Here is a 22,238-nt window from a genome sequence, read left to right on the forward strand (position 1 = left end):
ATTGATAATCATATGCAGCGAATTCAGAATGAACTCATACTTCACACGGGCTGCACGACAAAAAGGGGGCCCTCCATTATTAGGGGTCAGATCATATGACGTATAATTAGTGATGTGACGTATAATTAGTGATGTGATCCACCAGCTATGATTTACAGAACATGTGAACTCTACCCTATATCTAGCCCAGTTTAACTCCGTACTTTTGATTTAAATTAACAAGTCAATAGACATTTTTTCATAGGATAATTAATCAAATTTACTGAATACTGAATACTGACAATACCGGACAATGCTGGTCAAAATAGTGCTTAATAACATCTAAAACAAATTCATAAGTGTCCCCTTTCTTGTCACCACTTAAAATATAAACTAAAGGCACACATTTGTTGTCTACAACTGAGTGGATGGTGTAAGACTGAGGAAAGATCTTCGGTGATACATAGAAATTGCCGTCTGCTATCCAGTCTGAGTGGATAGACAGTGTCTTCATGATCCTGCTCGTGGCGAATACGATGACTCTGACTCCCCGATCTGTAGAACCATCAAAGAGGACAAAGGGTTCATCTCTTCTGGTGGAAGTACATGTAGGAGGGAGAGTAAAGTCCTCTGTAGTAGCCTCCTGGTGTTGGGAGGATCCTGACGCTGCAGCTCTGGAACGTTGAATCACTCTGGCCAAGGACATGATGTTAGGGAGAGTCTGGTTCACTGCAGTCGACGTCTCTACCAGGGCTTCTGATATGAGGTTCTGTAAGAATGCGATACTATTGTCTTTCATCTTTCAGTATATATACCTAAGAAGTAAGAACACTTGATCGGCTCAGACTCCTTGCATGCCTTTGGCACGTACGTCTCACATCCCTTGATACGAGAACCCCCTTTAGCAAGAGCTCCCGTCCCTTATGTGATCTACGAGTCGAGCAGTCAGATCATGTTTACTTCTTAATGTACAGCTATGATTTACAGAATTGACATGTGAACTCTACCCTATATCTAGCTCATTTCTGGGTCAATTAAATTCTGCTGATGGATCACATCACTAATTATACGTCACATCACTAATTATACGTCATATGATCTGACCCCTAATAATGGAGGGCCCCCCTTTGTCGGCCTCCCCTTCACACGATTGTTCAAGGATCCAGAAGAAGCGCGCCGCGACAAAAGTTCTGTATACTCTATTTCTCCAAGGTATCGCCTCCCTAGGGAATTAGACTTCTAAGTACAGCACCATAATTGGTACCAATATTGTGTGTTGAAAATGTGTGTTAAATCAACCCATTATCGTATTACTTTAGTAGCAGTGTGTAGTTGAGTATGCACTTCGATGTATGTACAGAATTTTGTAGGACACCGAAATCATCTAAGTACGCAATGTGTCTCGCTAGTCCTAGTCATAATATATAACACGTATAATATGCATTTCGAATGCATGATTATAAATATCTTGGTAGTCATATTCTCTTAAAAATGTATAAAAATTTATGTACACGTCAACAAACAGCACGGATCGTGTATACTGTATAGTATTGCTTGGCAGTGAACCAAATATATTGTGTACGTGAATAACTGATCTGAGCATGCAATTAACATCAACTCACTCTCATGTTGTAAAGATAAATAATGATTACTTGAATATGAAGGATGCAGGATAGAACATGGGCGTGGCCGCTAAACCGTACAGCATTATCAACACCACCACTGCTCCTATTTCCTGGAATAGATTATTTAAAATATTTTAATAATTGTTGTGGACTAGCTTTTTATCGTTTTTATCAATGTAGCGAGTTATTAGATCATGGTATTTATAAAATCGTAAATATTTGGTAATATTTGGTAATATTTAGTAATATTTGGTAATATTTGGTAATATTTGGTAATATTTGGTAATATTAGGTAATATTTGGTAATATTTGGTAATATTCATGGTAATATTTGGTAATATTTGGTAATATTTGGTAATATTTGGTAATATTTGGTAATATTTGGTGACGACCACTTTGCAGAAGGTCTCATTTGAAACACAAATCTGTAAAGTACCCAAGCTCAAGGTTTGAAAGTGTAATAATATCTATAATAAGCCATCATACGAACATTAACAAACGCCTCCTGCTGAAAAGCGTAGAAGACAATAATGGAGACTGAAGTAGGAAGAAGGAAGTTGAACATATCCCACACGTAGTTACTTATCCAGTATACTTCTGCTCCCACACCTGGTACATGATAATATTTAACTAATATTACTAACTAATCTAATATTAAACTAATATTAAACTAATATTTAACTAAATATATCACTAACTAATCTAATATTTAATATAGGTAGTGACACATTAGGATCAATAGCTTTATCTGTAGATTGCAGTACTTGGTGACATCTACTAAATGTAAGAAAAGATGACAACACATTTACTTGGTGACATCTACTAAATGTAAGAAAAGATGACAACACATTTAATGATTTAACAGTGTACTCATTACTGTGATTGATGAACATTTTTTAGCATCATGTACTGCTCTTATCTTATCTTATTTCATGCTCTTATCTCATCTAACCTGCACAGAACTGAAGATGTTTAGCATTGCTACTCCTCTCCGCCACTAAGTACACCACGAAGCTAGTGGGCACAAAACTCAGACCCACGATAATGAAGATACTGATAACTATGGGCACCCCTTGTTGGATGTACTCGTGACTTGTCTTTGTGGCTGTGTTGTTCATTGCCTGTGCGGTGATTTGTTAGTTGTGCCACACTCAATAGAATCAAAAACTCAAAAGTAATTAATATATGGTTAGTAGTCTATTAGAGCTTATTTAACAAGTTTAATGAAATATGGTTGAGGGAATTTTACAGCGAATTATCTACAGATGCCATTCCACAAACCTGTGCTGCTACAGTGATATGGTGCTTAGACCCTGCATTCTTTAGCTGTAGATTGTTCATTGCGTTCAGCGCAGTTGGCATCGCATGGTATCCTTTATTCAGATACCACGTTTTAACTGCGAATATTTCCAGTTCAAGAGTTTTTAAATTACAATTTATACTCTTCATCTGGCTAATCTTACCCCCGAATGTTTAAGGGGCTTTTACAGATCAGTTTAGTTCAATTATATATCATTGTTTATAGTTTTATCTCATCACTCAGTTTACTCATCCAGTAAAAACGTGGCAGACAACGACTCATACACTTGCACGGTGATAACATTCCAACTTCCAAGCCTCACGGCTCACATGGGTATGATGTGGATGTTTTTGATTGGATGTCGATAAGACACCTGCGTATACACCCACTAACTATAATAGATTGAACAGAGAAAGAGCACTGGATAAAGGCGCAGGTGCGATTTTGCTCTCAATACAGCATGTGCTGAAGCGTATTGTAAGAGGGCCGGGGTTTTGAAATAATAGGGGCCAAACTTAGGACTGTTAGAATAATAGGAGGCTAGAATTAGAGCTGCCTGGTTCTTTGTAGAAGGAGTAATAGTTGTAATGTGAGCGCATAACTCACATTAGTCAGTGAATTAGGCATTGTCAGTTGTAAGAGGGGTGTGAGTTATGAAATGGTAGTTCTGGTTCAAACGGTCAATTATTATTAATCTTTAAAATAATGCCCCTGTTTATACAATATGAAAGATGAATAGTAGGATAATTTTCTGTTTCGAGTGCCTTTAGGGTACAGGATACAGTTTCATGATTATTTGGCCATATAAGAAACCAAAAAACCATCGTGCTGTAACTCCCACCATGTCATATTGTTGTGTTACAATGACGTGTCATTTGCAAATACTACGGAGAACTCCAGCATTACGTGTGTAATGTGTAATGTGTAACTGTAACGTGTAATCTGTAATGTGTAATGTGTAATGTGTGACTGTAACGTGTACTAAATAATTTTAATGAATGCAAACACATTGAGAGATGCTCAGTGAGGCTCACTCAGAAACAAAGAAATGTAAATAAACAGTATGGACCGTTATAATCTATGAAGAGACTGTCCGACAGCTGTCTGCTGTAATGGTTAATATTTTCTGTCTAAAGAAAAAGTAAAAACCATTAAATAGTTGCCCAGTGTAGAAAAGGTGAAGGTGAAGAAGACAGTTCCTACTTCACTTTACTGATAAAAATGCAGTACAACATGAATGAGAGCTTTACAAACTCACCTATATTTCGTTTAGCAGAGTAGGCTGAATCGTACTCAGGTATAATATCACTTCTTTTATCGTCAAACGTTAGCGCCGTGTACCTTCAAGAGATGCATGTTAGGATAGCAACACTAATAACTTTTTAAGAAGAATATAACGTTAATATCCTCATCCAAGTAATATATTATATATTGTGGTAATATATAAGTGGTTTACAAAATAATCAAGTTTGGTAATTATTTAAATGTAATATTATACGTACGAATATTTTGGTTGTTCATTGAATTCTACATTCCATTAATCAAATTTACAATTTCGCTTCTAAATCTATGTGTTCATTGTCAGCCTCAATCTCAAACCTAAATACTCAAATAACACAAATCTCCAAAATACCGAACAACTCTCACCTTGATAGTTTATATTCAGGCTGAGTGATAAGCAGGTAGTTAGTAAGATTATTCCCCGTTACATTGGCCAGTATATCACCAGAAGCTGTTTCAAATCCTCCGGTTGGGAACGGAACTGGTCCTGACCAGTTGTTTATCTGAAATGGAATGTCAAATAATACAACAATTTGTTTCATGTTACCTCGTGCGTCGTAACTATAATTATACTTCACATTATCATTACATAGTGTGTAGACTGATTGAGAGTGTAGCGCACTGAAAGCTCGCGTTTCCTCCTAAACAGTAGTTTCATTTGTCCTACCTAGTCTCTACTACCGGATATTATCCCTGGAATCATTATCTTATCATGAGACTGATGTCTGATAAACAGCGAACCTCTCCAGGATCTCAGTGTGTAGACTGTAGAGCCATCGCTTCGTTTATTATTTCACGAAATAGAACAGCTCACCAATGAATCAAATTAGTGATAATGAGTGTTAACATCGGCCCCACAGTGCAGCTGTAACTGAATATTCTTCAGAATAATGTAATAGTGACCGAGCAATGTGTAGGTGGCTTCTAACGTAATATCTACAAGTCTCCGTGTATGTGTGATTCAACGCAGTTTGAAGAGTTGATGTGATTAAGCTATCAGAGTGAGTTTTAATAATCACATACACTGCCTACTAGGCAACATGCACTTCTTGTTCCTACATAAATTTCTATTACTACTTATTATAACAGACTTGATGGTGGAGATGTAAAGCCGTAAGGGGAACACAATATATAATAGCTGTGTTAGTCAAGAATAGCTCCAGAATATTCTGATTATTTTGAAAATTCACTTTTAAGATTGGAAGAATATAATATTATGTCATATTGGCCGGTAGTTCAACTTCTGAGTCATACTGTCATAGAATTTTAAAATTCCTCAGAAATTCAAGCTATGAAATAATCACTCACCCTATATCTCACATCACAGGTGGGATACTGAGGAACAAAATCGCGCTCTGCTTTCCACTCACCACCACTTTCATAAACACGTGAGGGGTAGGTGTCAGAGCTTTCAAAGGAGATCTCGCGCGGCGCAGCTGGCACCTCTCGCAGGAAGTAGTCCCCGTATGTTACCCCGAACTCACGGAGTAGTGAGGAGTTGAACGGGGTTACCTGAGGTAGGGGGGCACTGAGTTACTGCAACTCTTTGTAATGTAATAACTGTTATTATATAGTTATACAATTACTGTCATGTAAGTGTAATAGAATCAGCATTATGAAAGCCATGTTTATTTTTCCATACCGCTAGGGTTTTGTTGTACCTAATTTACCTTTAATGTAAATTTTTAAGACATTTAAGGAACGTTATTCATTTCCGCACACTTTAATAGTTTAATACATGGACATAATAAATCTCAAATCTCACATGAACTAATTAACTAACGTTAGTGTCAGGGGTCCTCATCTCGAATGGAATGTAGTTAGGAGTCTGGAACATGGAGAAGGAGAGAACACGTGGCTTGTAGTTAGAGTTCATGGGTACTGCAACGTTTATAGACATCGCAGCTGCTATGAATAATGCCGGGAGAACCACCTGAAAATGGGTTTCAGTTACTAACTGGTTGCTAATTAGTTACTAGTACTAATTAGTTACTAGTTATTTACTCCTTCGGGATATTATCTTGTTGGTAAAGTCGAGTCAGGCTCTTAATAAAATATTTTAATTTCCAACTTGTGAGCTAATTGAATTACATGTCTTGAGTAGCTACATGTTGCAATGAGTGTTACCTGAGCGAACACTCCCTTCTTGTCCCTCTTGCCGTGATGCCAGCGCTTAATAAACAGTGAAGTGAACTGCTGCCAGTAGAGTCTGTACCCAGTATTGTAAATACCGTCACCTCCCCCTGTTACTAGGGGCGACTTGGACGAACCAAAACTTGGCATCTGGGGGTTGTGTTACATTGAGGTGGTTTGGACAGATCAGTTACTTTATTGTTTGATTTGTTGAATAATCTAAATTGATTATTAAACTATGCGAATACAGCAATACCATATTTTATGATAATTCAGCTAATAATATACGCCAGCTAGCCATCACAAAATTAAATCAACTAAAACATATAAATTAAATAATTAAACATAATTAAACAAATATTTTAATTAACCAACATTACAATTAAACAGTAAGCCTGATATACCTGTCTGTACGTAAAATCAGTACTACCCGGCTCATCAGTCTCAGTTAAATCAACAGGAGAGTCATCACTTGACGTGTCAGCTTTCTGATTGAAGTGAACAGAATTCTCATCCTTGTTACCGTTCTGACATGCAAATCAATGAGCACAATGATCAAGACATTAAAGTATTGAACATTTAAAGTGACGAAATGTGGACATGAATTTGATTGAAATTGTAAGCAGCATAGTAAGCTCTGACTATGAGTCAGCAAACTCAAATTGAGATAAATTACCCCAATAAAAGAATCAAAAAGAAGGAGTATAGCTCAAGCCATGCCATGCACGCTTTCGATAACGCCAGAGACCCCTGATAATATGTCAAGTACATCCAGTAAAGCACTAACCTTATCTAGATTTGTAGCACTAGTAGAATTATCTTCAAATATCGTATCTAATCTACCGTTCCGCGTGTCACCATTAGTCATGACGTCACCACCATTGAGCGTGACGTCATTATCACCATGATCAGTGACGTCACCAACTCCTTTGCTAGCCAGCCTAATGTTGTTGTCCTGCCACTTAGTGTCGTGGTGGGATGAGGAGGACAGTTTCAGAAACACTTCCTCCATTGTGGGAGCACTGATACCGTAACTGAGGAGACACAGCGTGACCTCTTGTGAGATTCAAGTTTATACCTTAATCTTTACTCCTTACTCCTTACTCCTTACTCCTTACTTCTTACTCCTTACTCCTTACTCCTTACTTCTTACTCCTTACTCCTTACTACTTACTCCTTACTTCTTACTCCTTACTCCTTACTAGTTACTCCTTACTCCTTACTTCTTACTCCTTACTCCTTACTACTTACTCCTTACTCCTTACTCCTTACTAGTTACTCCTTACTCCTTACTCCTTACTCCTTACTCCTTACTCCTTACTCATTACTCATTACTCTATGATGCTATCGCAAGGCTAGTAGTGCTAGATGCAATAAATTATGTCGATTTAGCTTATTTTAGTCCCTGCATCACAGAGCTGTGCACTCTTCCTTAAAATTAAATGTTACTCAACTGCATTTGAGTACGTGTTTTATGCATGTCTAACTTTGTACTTGTAATATAGTATTATACGATATGTTCAGTGATATAAAGTTGTGTAGACTCCACAGTGGGGCTCGCGTAAAGGGCATGCTGACATTTGGTTTTTTTGCCCTTTTATGCCTCTGGCCACATCTTGGTGGTGTCAATTTGGATTAAATCGTCAATTATGACTTATTTCAGTGAAATTGGACAACTTTCACTACTTTTTTGGGCAAAAAATCAATTTTTTCGAAAATTTGGCACTTTCTGTCACACAAAAAGCATCTTTTTTGACTAGCAGTTTTAAGATTTCATCGAATTTTAAGCGGTTTTTGTCCCATTTTTCTGCTTTTTCGTATGGAAATGGTCATCAATCATGCTGATGTGATTGTTTAAGGGTATTTCAGAAAGGAGAACCATAAAAACTATGCAATATGACAAAAACATAAGAAAAATCCTATGAAATCAGAGTTGCCCCTGGATTTTCCGAGCTCAAATTGCCAGATTTTGGCTATTTTTGGCTCATATGCACTATTTTTCCATCCAAATATTGCTTATTCCAATTGAACTTTGCTGGTATTAGCATAAAATATCGAAGTGTGCACCAAAAAGCTATGAAATAAATGAAAAAATCAGTTTTTAATCTATCAGTTTTCATTTTTCGCGCTATTTTGACGCGATTTTTCACCTCAGGCTCGTACCAAAAATGGGTCATAATTTTTTTTCCGAAGCGTTCCGAAGCCAAATCTTCTGGGTTCTGCTAGAAAAATTATGGGAAAACATAGAAAACATAATGAAACCCGGGCCATATGGGGCCATTTATAACTTTACCACCCATTTGTGGTCAGCGAATGAAATTTTAAGGCCTATTTTTGAAAAATATTCTAATTTTAGCTACCAAAAATCCAAAATTGACCGAAATCATGGTTTTTTCTTCTTAAACAGTACTAAGAATGCTTATATCCATGTTCAATCAATCAAAAGTTGAAAAACACTGAAAACAAAAGGAACCTCAGCCTGACTCAAAAATGGCAGTGAAATTGAGTTTCTGGGCATGTGCAGGCAGGTTATTTTCAGGCGCGCTTTTCAAATGGTTGTAAATTTTGACCCAACCGAGATTTTGAGCTAATTTAAAAAGCATTGAATCCGGTTATTTATTCTCTATCAGAATTTACAACAATCTAAAACATTAGGAAAACTCGTTTTTAGGCTAAATGTCAGCATGGAGCCCCACTGTGGACTCTTTGAACTAAACGAAGCGAAGGTTGCTATCACGGACCACACTATACAGTCACTGCTAAAGGGCCGAGTATAAAGACCTTATTTGAAGCGTTGCCAGGCGTCTGTAACCTTGGTTAACCAAATCACAAATGATGAATATTCAGATCGCAGAATCACTGTCGCCCCCCACAGCCAACACTACCCATAATCTAGTTGGCCTACTAATTCCCCATTTGGCAGATTCAAACACACGGGTAAGAACGGCTATTCATGCTGCATGTCCGTATGTTTATTCAATTTATTCATAATATTCAAATCTACCACAAGCAGGACTGACGAGTATTATCGAGCCACGTTCTAACTTTCTAAATAAAGATTTGAAAAGACAAAGTTTCATCATTTGCGTTTTAATACAGGAGGGCCAGAAAATAACGCTACGTAAATACGGTCTTAGAGATCTGAGAGTTACTATTTCATATTCACAAGAAAATGTTATGATAACAACATTCTGGAGTGCACGTAAACTTTGGATCATCATAATATTATTATAGCACAAACAGTTACAGCTTTACAGAGCTTTGCAAAGAATGGGATAAAATACCTGGCAATCTCGTTAGCTTTCTTCATCTCATCCAGACATATACAGAGCTTCTCGAACAAGTCCATATCAGACGCTTCAAGCTCCATCACTATCTGATTAGAACTAGAACTTCTGATGAAAACAGAGCTGAATATCTCCTCCACTATTTTAACTAGTGTTTCTGGCGGTGTGCCAACCTGAGATTAACCACTGTAAACTAGAGTCTCATTAAATTTTAGTGTACTGTGTACTTGTAGTAATGTAGTTATAATAGATTCTATTGAATATTGAATTAGAGTAAGAGTTTAGTAACTTTATAACACTGTACTATAGACTGCTCTTACAATACTTATTTGCCACATAGCAACACACACAAGTCCAATAGTATCTACTGAAAACTCACATTGATCTCGACAGTAAGGAAGTAGGTTCCGCCACTGAGCCGTTTCAAGAAGAGACTACTTCCACAACAGATGAGGTTACCCTGACTGAGGATAGCTATACGGTCACCTAGCACGTCAGCTTCCTCCATGTGATGTGTACTGAGGGTGGACCGTGGGGGTTAGTTAGAGTACTGGGGGGGGGGGGCCGGGGGGGGGGGGGGTTAGTTAGAGTACTGGGGGGGGGCCGGGGGGGGGGGGGGGGGGAGATTAGAGTTATATGGGCATTATGTGTTCACTACATTCACCTAGCATCAGACAGCTACAAGTATGGTCTCCAGCGAGATGAGTAATTCGAGATGAATTCTACATTCTGTATAAACTACTTTTGAAATTTGAGATATCTCTAAGCTCAGTTGTTTGTTTACTTTAAAACACTATAGTATACCCTAGGGTAGCAACACACTCCTTATCAAAGCAGGAAACAGGATAAACCCACCTCAGAAGAATAGTTCTATCTCTCTTATTCTTAACGATCATATCCCAGATATCCCGTCTAGCTTTAGGATCAACCCCTGCTGTCGGCTCGTCCAGGATCAGTGTCTTGGTGCTGCCCAGGAATGCTATAGCTACTGATAACTTCCTCTTCATTCCACCAGAGAGAATTTTAGATTCGCAGTTCCTCTTTTCTAGCGGGAGGTCCACTTCGCATATAAACTTCTCCATTTCTCTGTTTATCTGGGGAAAGAGAGGATCAATAAACAATAATTACTAGAGATCTATCTTACTGTAATGTTTTAACTAAACAATATTGTACGATCAAATCAACAGTTGGTAAACGTTAGACGCCGATTAATAATCTCAAAGAACCTCTCCACCACTTACCTTATCATAGCTCATACCCCGGAGTTGTCCTCCACCACTTACCTTATCATAGGTCATACCCCGGAGTTGTCCTCCTCCACTTACCTTATCATAGCTCATACCCCGGAGTTGTCCTCCTCCACTTACCTTATCATAGGTCATACCCCGGAGTTGTCCTCCTCCACTTAGCCACTTACCTTATCATAGCTCATACCCCGGAGTTGTCCGTAGAAGAGCAGATGTTCAGCAATAGTCAGCTCATCCCACAGCACGTTGTGTTGAGGACACACTCCTACTGTGTCTCGGCAGTCTAGTGCTTCCTGGGCAATAGTATTGTCATTACAACTTTAGATGTAATGGCTGTTTGATTTTATCGATTTGTTAACTAAGATATTAAACTGTTTTAAAATTTTCAAGAGATTCGTGAGATATGAATCGTAACGATCGACAGTAAGTGTTTTGTGTTATGAGACCCTTGTCCCTTAGTAACCGTTAATATTGCGTGTAATGCAGTAAGTAATAATATTATCATTAAAATTCAGTTGATGTCACCGCTCCACGACCCTTATTTCATTATATCAGAGTTACACTGACCACTTTGGCACCATGGCTGACTCAGTAAACACTAATAAATAGTCACTAAAGTACACAATGCTTTTTACAGCACACATAACTCTCTCTTCTCATTCGGAATACCCTTTTTCTTGCTACAATACATACTGTGCACCCACAAGCAGTGCATTGCGCCCCACACTAACTTAATCCAGCCTGACTAACACTGACTAACACTCCACTAACACTCCACTAACACTCCACTAACACTCCACTGACACTCCACAACATTAACAACCAAACCCCTTCTCAACTCTTCTCTCTATCTATCAGCATGACGTGTATTTTTATTTGTATTTTGTCCGTTTGTTTGAATGTTAATTGTTATCCAGTTATTTAGTTAACCTCTGAAGCGTATCTGATGTCGTAGTGTCCGGAGGTAGGTCCTATCATCCCAGTTAGTATTGACATTGTTGTAGTTTTACCTGCTCCGTTGTGTCCTAATAGTGCTGTTACTTGTCCTGAAGAGGAGGTTACAGAGATTAAAACTAAGGTTTTATATGTCAGAAGACTCCAAAGTTAAAAAAGTTGTATGATATCATTGTGTGATTATCTTGTTATAGGACGTTTAAGTCATTAAGTTGCGCGGTTTTTCACAGTCAGTTGTGAAGTTGTGATATCAGTACTTTAGTAAATGGTCGGTGTAACAGCAACCAATGACCTTAATCATTGGTTGCTCCGTGGTCGTTTACTTAATGGTCGTTTACCAGGAAATCATACATTTGTTATCTCTGAGCTGCGGTTCTCTTCCACCTTTCCTGACGCCTCTCAAATATTTTAAGAAGCCTCAGATTAGTCATAAACGACAGTTAACAAAACATCATGACCAATCGTTTAAAATGTAAAAGAAACTCTAACTAAAGTCCCCACCTTGGTACAGCTTAAGAGAAAGGTTGCGGAGGGCGTAAGGGTTGTGTTTCCCTCCGTAATGTTTGCTAACCTTGGTATAGCTTAAGAGAAAGGTTGCGGAGCGCGTAAGGGTTGTGTTTCCCTCCGTAATGTTTGCTAACCTTGGTATAGCTTAAGAGAAAGGTTGCGGAGCGCGTAAGGGTTGTGTTTCCCTCCGTAATGTTTGCTAACCTTGGTATAGCTTGAGAGAAAGGTTGCGGAGCGCGTAAGGGTTGTGTTTCCCTCCGTAATGTTTGCTAACCTTGGTATAGCTTGAGAGAAAGGTTGCGGAGCGCGTAAGGGTTGTGTTTCCCTCCGTAATGTTTGCTAAGAGCTACCATCTCCACTCCCGGTATGAGATGTTTCCCTACCGGCTCTATCTCACAACAATCTAATTCTGTATCCTCCTGGGGAAAAGTGTTTAGTTTTATCTGTTATTAGTTGTTATAGTTGGTTAACAATAGGATCGTCGTGTGTTTAAAGCAATTGTTTACAGTTTGTTTGTTGGAGAACTAGAAGAGTTGTCAATTTTGATTTTTCTCGATTATTTGCAGTAAATTGCCAATTCTGTTGTTCAAATCATGTCTGTTACTGCTTTCGAACGTGTCCTCTAGTCTGCTATGTTTCTGGTCAGTATTCTGTTCGAAGGCAGCTTTATGAGATCTGTTTGTTTATTTGACAGTAACCGCGAAGATTATTTGACTTTTTAAGTTGACAAAATGCCAAAACAATGTTACACGGTATCCTGATCATCTGTTTTTACAATCTGTCCTTAGTGTCTGAGTTCTATTTTCTGACATGTACTCTGTTCGTACGCTTTCTGACTTTTCGTACATCATACTATGCTTTTATCTAACGACCAAAAATAGTGCTTCACCGACTATAAAAGTATAAAAATGGCATAATCGTAAAGAAATTAAGAATGCAAAATATGTTGCATGGTACAAGTAAATGTATGTGCTCAACACAAATCGCTCGAGAAATTGCCTCAGATACTGCTGTCAAATAAAATGCTTGGTGGAAATATTGTTCATGCTAGTAAATCATAGAAACATTTAAAATTGGAATCTTCATTGCCACATGACAACTTGACAACATATTACTCACTACATAATGATACTCAACACAAACAGAATACATCACAGAGCTAGAGGCTCAATGATTTGGTATTTTTAGAGGTCTTGAGGTCTTGGTAAACAAATCAATCAAAAGACAGCAAGACAGCTCTATGCTAATTAATTATCCCAGCTTAATCATGTACATTCACAACATCGAAAATATAACATCCAAAGTGACTTGGCTGAGTTATTATAATTTAGTCACATAATCATAATCATAGTCTGCCTGCAACAGTTTGATATTCTGTATATTTTTGTAAGGTATTTTATTGTTTTTTGGTATCATAGGCACAGAAACATAAGGTCCTCTCTTTTTCTTGATGTACCTCTTAACAGCTCGTCTCGCTATGTAGTAAATATGCTGCACGGCTACAGTATTACAGTAGATAAAGATAAAGGTGATGAGAATAACGATTATCATGAAAACACGATCAAACCCATGACAGTGATTTAGAGCAGGCCAGCCGTTAGGCAGCATCTTGAGACAGGGGTAATCCTCAGCCCATCTCCAGACACTGCCATTACACTCGAACAGATCCCCTGGTTCCAGCTCCCAGCTGGGGAACCGCTCCACTACCAGCAGCTTTATCAGGTCTACGTGCGCTACAGACATGTTGTGATCACGTGACTTTTCAACAAGTGACGTCTTGTTCTTGGTATCAGGTTCAGATGTGTTAACATGTGATCCGAACAACCACAGCAAGTGCCCAGCAGCAGTCCAGGTCACGTGCCGGTCCCTCAAACACCACCACTCCAAGTGCCGAGTGAGAGGGGGGACAGGGTGGTGGAATGGAGCTCTGGCAGGTGTGGTTACCACTCTTATGTTAGTCCGGCTGGGGAACTGAAAGCCACAGTCCCACCACACATCCTGCACCGAGTAGTTAGCTGTTACTGTGCAGGTTGTGAAGGGTCTCCAGTAGTCTTTAGGTCCGTGTATCAGCTTCTTTACCTCGCACTTCTGTACCGCGTTCAACTGATGGTGGTGTCCGATCAGCAGCTGTTCTTTGGGAACGTCACTGAGGGTGGAGTTGGTGTAGGAGAGATCCAGCTTGGGGAGCATGACCTCTGAGTTACAGTAGATCTGAGCTGAGGTCCCGGGTTTTAGTGTGATCACGTAGTGGGATAGTCTCTTGTGTTTTCTCAAGTGGTCATTTTGTGTGAACTTGTCCCAGGACCCGTTCAGGGAGATGTATTGGGAAAGAGTATTTGAACTGGCTACTGTCAGTAATGTAAAGAGGAGAAGTGGAATGTAGAAGCTCATCTTATAAATTCGAGATTCTGGAGCCTTTCGCAACAATTTAAACTACAAATCCAAGACTCAAGAGACTGCAATAAGCTCATTGCAACTGCTGATTGCAACTGCAACTGCTGTATTATAACACTTTTCATTTACTTACAATATCAGTTTTTGATATTGAACAAGAAGCCTTCATGATTAGCTCACATGTACATTCAGTGGTACTTCCCAGCACTTTATTAGCAATGACAACTAAAGCAATAATACGAACAGTAACCCAGAAACATTATAAATGGAGCCATAGCCACATTACGTACCCACATGACATTATTTTGGTGACTAAATTATTTTCAATACAACAAGAATACATTGCAGAGGTTTCATTCGGTGGTGTCACATTTTTAAAAGGCATGGTTAGAAGAATCTATCTAAAGACGAAAGAACATCAATTAAATGCAGTTATATGAAACTTTATGTAAACATTGATATGCTTACAATTCACATGCAGTCAAACCAGAAAACAGATATTCAGATTTCACAAACAGCTAGTGTTTTATTAACTGTGCAAAGTGAAAAATTAGTGTAACTGAACTTATTGGACATCGCACCAAGAATTTGTTCATTTCAACGATGAGCCCTAATGCATATTGCATATACATTATACGTCGAGAATTTCTAGAATATGTTTATTATTCTTTTTTCATCAAGCAGTCAGTGCGAATTATTTTAAAATTATTTTCCATCGAAAAACACTTCAGCTGTACCAAAGTGAACACATAGAATGTGTTGTTGGAAGTATACAGACAACACAAAGTTATAGGTGTAAAACTCAACTGTACTAACGCATCGCTCTAACTCAACAAAATCCACTTCATCAGGAACCTGATGAGAAACATATAGCTGATTAAGTAATTAGCCAATTAGCAATAATTAAAAGTGTAGCGCTTATTAGCAGGGGATTCATGAAGCAATTAGCACATGAAGAACAACAAATAAATCGCTGATCACAGCACAAGAATTAGCAGAAATATTTGGATCAATATTTTATAAATCTGTTTTCTGCTCTGCTTAGCTGTAAGATAAAGCTTGGAAATCAAAGACACGGAAGTGTTAGCCAGAATGCTTTCAAGATTAAAACCCGGACCGCTGTGGTCACAGCAGAAGAATCAGCCGGCAGAAAGGAGATAAACACGAACAACTTACCTCCATGTAGCCCTGTCTGAGGGCACCGGCATTCTCCAACCATCTTACTATCGGCTTCAGGCACCCCTTAATGGGGTAATACCAGGGCTTTGAGATAAATCCGTGATTTGACGGTAACACCTGCGATGGTTTCTTTTAGGATATTTATCGTTGGATCGAACTTCAATATCTGATTCGCACCCACATTTGAAAACATATTTTGATGATGATCTACGAAACTACCTGATTTATATATGTTTAATATGATAAACAACAGCTACCTGCTGAAAGTAGAAAGTAAGAAGGATGTAAAAGACAAAGTCAAATGCCATCATGCCAAACACGTGGAGAGTGGAGAACTCCTGGGCATTATCTGGAGGATAGTAGAAGTTATCCCACTGGAGCCCGATACCTTGTTCTTCAAACCTGGGTAGCAACTGTTACTAGGGTAATGAAGGGAGAATAACAATATCGTCACGTGATAACGACAAGTCTTGTGGTTACTGTTTCTCAAACAGAGAAATATACAATATAATTTCAGGTTTTATTTGGTCAGTCGAGCATTCGCATCATTTGAGAAGCTTATAATAGACGGTTAATACCTGGCTATTTGAAGCATGCCAAAACCAAATGCTGTAGTCGAGGAACCACTAGCCAACATCTTCATCCAAAAGTCCATATTTTCCTCCTTAAAGTTTATCATTAGGTAAAAGTTAATTTGATACGAAAGAAGGCTGTGTCTACTAACAGCAATAGATACTAATACAATAGATTAAATTTCTAGAACAAAAATAAGGGCACCCAGCACCACAATCAATCATTAAGTTAATAGTGATAAATAGTTTTACCTGCAGAGAAGCGATTGTGTAGGGGAGGTAGGAGGTGTAGAAAGCCACAGCACTAACCACAGCTGCAAGCTTACTCTGCACGAAGAAAACAGAAATGAGGAAACACATGGCTATGTTGCAGAGAGAAAACATGGAGAGGAGAATGTAGATTAGGAACCAGTCGCTGAATATCGTTATCTGGGGGAGTGGGGTTTAAATGGGGTTTTAGTGGGGTTTAGTGGGGTTTAAGTGGGGTTTAAGTGGGGTTTAAATGGGATTTTAGTGGGGTTTAGTGGGGTTTTGACGGGGTTTTAGTGGGGCTTCGATTACGAAAAAGATAGTTCAAAATCTTTGAGACGTTAGAAGTACGATTTATTTTAATTTGAGCATTTAGTTTTTATAATGCATGTATTGCAGTATTGATAATACATTGATAATAGATGTTTCGGAGATCTGTATCACGGCAAGTTGGTTTCTTAAATAACTGGTAATTTTTCGGCAAACGTATTAGCTGAAATGAAATGGGTGCAGATTTGCACCTGAAATCATACAACCAAACTCAGACAGCATTAAATCTCTTTGATATAATGAAGTTGGCGGAACATGAAATGAATTACTGAAAACATCTCATTTTATTTCCAATAGTACCCATCAAATTCTAACGCTCCGACACGCTTTTTGGTTTTAGTATCTGATGCTTGAGCGCGTTTGCAACGCAGCATTTTATTTAATAATTTAAGTAATACCACACTTTATAACTAAATTTACCAAGTCACCAGGCAATCTCATGAAGAATCCTCGTAGTTTGAACTTTTAACCATCTGCTCAGCCCTGTATTCCTTAAAAGTTCATTAAGCAGTGGTCACACATGACAACCCAAATATAGTTTCAGCTGATGAATCATCAAGATCTTTAGTATCACGTATATTTCGTTTGTCCGATGTATTTAAAACATCGATAAAAGCGTAAATCTCATGTTGTTATTTTTGAAAGTGTTAGATCGGGTTATTACTGAGCCAGGTGATATAACGACCCTGTTACTGTTAACCGCCCTGTTAATGGTGTTACTGTTGGTTATACTCGCATGAGGACACGTGTCTAGTTTCCAACCGCACCAGATACACAAACATTATCAGTGAATTGTTAGTGGTCTAGTTTTAACTATTTCTTGAATATTTTTTAACGAATGTTTGTTTGGGAACCAGCTTTGTTTACTGGTTAATGTTTACTCAAGAATTTATACATACAATAATATACAATAATTATATACCTAAATCTGCTAATATAAAACCTAAATAACTCTAAAAATATACTCCACACGAAATTATGGACCTGGTAAGTAAGATTAAATACATCAGCTTAATACACAAATCAAAACAAAATTCTAGAAGACTGACAGTCTTGTGTTGAAAGACGAATATGATTTAGAAGCTTATCAAAAAAATTAAAATCTTAGCCAACCAGGAATCCATAAATCCAAGCAAAACTCTGTCATAACACATTTCAAACAACAATTTTGTCCACACTACACACTTTGCCTCCTTTTATGTAGTGTCTCTTATCTGGCTCGTCGTTTGATCTCTTCTTGAGTTCTAAAACAAGCTTTTGCTGTTCGGCACGTTCCTCTGGAGACCTATCTGGACTGATAAAGACTTTACTGAAAAGTTCTGAGCTACGGAGATGCCTTGCTCTAGTCAAAATCTGCTGCACGATTGTGGAGCTCGTCAAAGTCACCTTAACAGGTCTGTCAGCCACTTGTTTCTTATCCTTGGGTTTATTCAAACCAATTCTGCTAGCTTCTATTTTTGGCTTTTCGCCAAGTTCCAACAACACTTGAGCGACCTTGTCGCATAACAGCTCACCTTTCTCTTCTTTAATACCAAATAACATCAGATTCCGACTTCGGTCTCCTTCTGCCACAACATCCTTGATGACATTCTTCAAAATGTTTCTATCCGAATCCAACAAAGGACCTGCTGCTGAGGTTTTTGATGCCTGTACTGCGGCGCTGTATGTCTTCAACTCTGATTTCACAGTATCCTCGACTGATGCTACAACCACAGATTTCAAGTCATCAAGCTGCTTTTCTTTGGCAGCTAGCAGCTCTTTCTGCAATACAACTACTGTTCCCTGACTGTCAATTACATCGGAGTGCAATTTCTGATTATATTTCTCTAGCTGATTAATGTACAACGACTGTCTATACATAACTTTTAACGCAGCGTTAAGACTCTGAGCCATGACTTCCCTGGAGATTTCTCTTTTACCACTGAAACTCTGAGCTGCACACGCGTTAACATGATCTGCTTTAGCAAGCCCAAGAGTTTTCCGGATCCATTCAGCTGCATCATCTTTCACTTCATCAAGCTTATAAGCCACGTATTTCTCCGATTTATACATCACACAACCACGGCACCGGTTAAACAAGCAAGTCTTATCAACGTAATGATAAGTAACTGATAAGCGAGCACAAACGTGTTGAAAAGTGTAATTACTGAACTGAATATCTTAATCTTAGTACACAGTTCTTTTTCTCTAGGGATTTGATTGCAAAACTTCTTTTAAAGGTATTTTCAGAGCTGATAGATGGTTTTTAAGTCAATTTCGATATCGCTAATTAAAATCGTTTTACCCCTATGAGCATGAGTTGCAATATTCTGACATTTTAACGTCTTTTTTCACGCCGACTTTTCTTTCGGTATTAAGTGATTAATGTTGCACTGCATTAATATAGCGCCCAGTGCAGTTTTCGGCAACATAAGTCGTAATTATCATTAAGGCTCCCAATTCATCAAGACTGAATCGATCGATAAGTTAGTTTAGAATGAATTCTAACTTTCGCCACATAGTTTCAATACGGCAGGTGATCGTTTAGTTGGTATTTTTTCCCTCGTATTTCTCCTTTGACTTCGAAACCGGAGATTACTCCAGGGATCTGGTCTTTTAAGCCTCGAATTGAATCGTGAATTATATATATATTATATAGAAATATTAGATTAATCATAACGAAATAACCAGACTCACAAAGCCATGTACCGGATCAACACCTGGTCATATAGCCATATGCTAAATCAGGTGTCCGTGCTCCTGATAAATAATCCTATTTGTATCTCAATGTTAAATCCCGCCTCCATCTGATTTTTGACACCTTAATTCAAGTTGGTAGATATAGCCCAGCTTGGCCTCTGATAGTCAGGGCTCTACAACATTTCTAAATATTGTGTCTGACTGACGGTCCCTTTACGTAGTGTTGCAAAATATGATTATGAACAGCTGGGCAACGGCTGATTGTAGGCCTGACACTGGATTTAACACGGTTCATTAAGTTATATTACAAGTGGATGATAGTATTTATAGTGCGAATAACACCACAATCTTGACATTTCTTCCGATATGATTGAATGATTTCAATAGTACTGTGCGTTTATTAGTAAAGTATTAAGGTACCATCATGTCAATACTTCACAATGTTATTTTTATTTTTTGATAACGTTAAATACTGTACAAGAAGAGAACCACAGCTCTTCTAAAACAATCCTTGTATCCTCACTCCGGCAGTTAGCAGAGTCCCAGATACCAATTAAGGCCAGAGGGGGGGGGTAAATGGAACTTTTCTAGTTTTCACATATTTGATAATAGTTGCTGGAGACGAACAAGAAGAAAAAAACCGGATCAAAATCAGACCTTGCGTTCCTGAGATATCGCGCGCTAAATTTTGAGGTTTACCTGTAATTACATGTTAAACTGGATCTTTAAACGGCTGTAACTTTTTTGACCTTTCGATTCCTTAGTTGAGAAAACCGGCCACTCCCTGATCTTGAGGTTTGGTACAGTGGTTCCTTGGACAATTATCCTCATTTATGATGCAGCGATTTTTTTAATTTGACTCGGTTCTTGAATTATGAGGTTAACCATGTCAAAAATTCGACAAATTTAGCTGGTTAACCTCATAATTCGAGAAACGAGTCAAATAAAAAAAATCGCTGCATCTAATATCTAGATACTTGTCCAAGGAACCACTGTACCAAATCCCAATATCAGGGGGTGGCTGGTTTTCTCAACTAAGGAACTGAAAGTCACAAAATGTGTTTCGAGATAGATGCAATTTAGTGTTTTCAAAATTTTGAATATTCACTGGAATGTATCACAGTTTGTTAGTTAGGACTTTCTATACACCTAACAACGTTTGCTTGATCAGACCTAGCCATCCCCTAAACGATTTTAGCCACTTTCAGTAGTTAATGTCCTTGTATTGTAAAAAATGAGGTTAACCAAGACTTCCTGTAAACACTAACTGCTCGAAAGTAGTAAAAATTTGGTTGTTAACCTCGCTTTAGACCATATAACACTGGGATTGGTTTATTAATATGTTATTATATATGTAGTAAAACATTTGCACAGTGTAACGATTAAGTTTTTGAGGTTAACATGTATTTTACTGGTCAGATATTCAAAAAATGAGAGGTTAACCTCATTTTTTAGCCATTTACGGATAAAATCTTCTACTAAAATATGGTCAGTTCAAATCACCTTTGTCACGTGATTATAGTTGTAGGCATTGTGATACCAATAGATACCTCACTGCGATATTGTGGTACATTACATAAGTAAGAATCGTATGTATATTCCCTACAGTACCAAAATGTGATGGTTAACCTCATTTTTTCATTTTCCCAAGATAAAAGAAAGTCAATCAACACGTCATCTATTTAGAAATGTGTATACCGTAAACTAACGATGAAAATAATAGCTCTATCATTTGATCTATTCTCGCTACATCTAAAAAAAGAGGTTAACCTCATTTAATAACGTTTGGATATTACTTTTTCTGATAATTATGAACCTAAAATTTAGAGTTAACATTTGCTGACCGAAATAACAAAAAATTATGGAGTGTAATAAAATATTAACCTCAATTTTATTAACCTCAATGTTGTATAGTCAATTTTGTGAAAGTCGGTTAACCTCAATTATTAAAAAAAGTTAAGCAGCTACAAATATGTGAATAGTTGCAATGTTTTTGTCATCAAAAATTATATTGATTAAGAAAATAATATTTTGGTCGATGTTTTTGACCCCTTACCCCCCCCCCTCTGGCCTTAATCGCTCTCGTTAACAGAAACTTTCAGTCAACTTCACATCGCAATGTGGTCACGTGATCTCGTAGCTGTGAAGCAATACTAGCTCCAGTCAGAACAATGATATTATAGTGTCTCAGTCACCTGCTGGCACTAGCTTTTTAATAGGCTTACTTGTTTTTCAAGGATTTTACACAATAATTTCGACAGATTTCCGATCCTCGACTAATTTTTATATCATTTTCTCGTTGTCTTGAACCACTTCGTTCTCAACTTTGATCAATTTAAAAAAATTGTTTAGCAAAGGTGCCTTAAGGAAACTCTCGAACTGAAGACTTGTTAGATAATTCGAATTCAGTAAAACTTAACGTTAAATATTAATTTCTGAGGAGTGAGCTTTCACCTGCTCCCAACTGAGTATTTCAACACCTCCGTCTATTGTGTTTTTGACAAGGTTTGCACAGTTAGTGG

At 37.9% G+C, this 22,238-nt stretch overlaps 1 protein-coding gene across 2 annotated transcripts in view; it reads right to left on the bottom strand.

The window, feature by feature from the left end:
• LOC134816536 (ATP-binding cassette sub-family A member 2-like) overlaps positions 1–22,238 on the bottom strand; it is a 47,744-nt gene that overhangs the window by 8,015 nt on the left and 17,491 nt on the right. The window contains exons 17-38 of one of the 2 annotated variants that reach the window (XM_063825424.1): positions 16,711–16,887; positions 16,465–16,550; positions 16,144–16,288; positions 15,884–16,003; positions 15,515–15,562; positions 12,588–12,732; positions 11,783–11,898; positions 11,023–11,145; positions 10,461–10,699; positions 9,985–10,123; positions 9,603–9,778; positions 7,106–7,352; positions 6,723–6,845; positions 6,313–6,468; positions 5,969–6,118; positions 5,494–5,697; positions 4,552–4,688; positions 4,163–4,245; positions 2,886–3,001; positions 2,557–2,725; positions 2,095–2,213; positions 1,632–1,714 (exon numbers count right to left, since the gene is read on the bottom strand). In XM_063825424.1, the coding sequence (XP_063681494.1) occupies positions 1,632–1,714; positions 2,095–2,213; positions 2,557–2,725; positions 2,886–3,001; positions 4,163–4,245; positions 4,552–4,688; positions 5,494–5,697; positions 5,969–6,118; positions 6,313–6,468; positions 6,723–6,845; positions 7,106–7,352; positions 9,603–9,778; positions 9,985–10,123; positions 10,461–10,699; positions 11,023–11,145; positions 11,783–11,898; positions 12,588–12,732; positions 15,515–15,562; positions 15,884–16,003; positions 16,144–16,288; positions 16,465–16,550; positions 16,711–16,887 (3,101 nt within the window). The remainder of the gene's footprint in view (positions 1–1,631; positions 1,715–2,094; positions 2,214–2,556; positions 2,726–2,885; positions 3,002–4,162; positions 4,246–4,551; positions 4,689–5,493; positions 5,698–5,968; positions 6,119–6,312; positions 6,469–6,722; positions 6,846–7,105; positions 7,353–9,602; positions 9,779–9,984; positions 10,124–10,460; positions 10,700–11,022; positions 11,146–11,782; positions 11,899–12,587; positions 12,733–15,514; positions 15,563–15,883; positions 16,004–16,143; positions 16,289–16,464; positions 16,551–16,710; positions 16,888–22,238) is intronic. The other variant, XM_063825423.1, reaches the window with a different exon arrangement.

This window comes from Bolinopsis microptera, chromosome 6, assembly GCF_026151205.1.
Source record: "Bolinopsis microptera isolate Bmic1 chromosome 6, MBARI_Bmic_1.0, whole genome shotgun sequence".
NCBI lineage: Eukaryota > Metazoa > Ctenophora > Tentaculata > Lobata > Bolinopsidae > Bolinopsis > Bolinopsis microptera.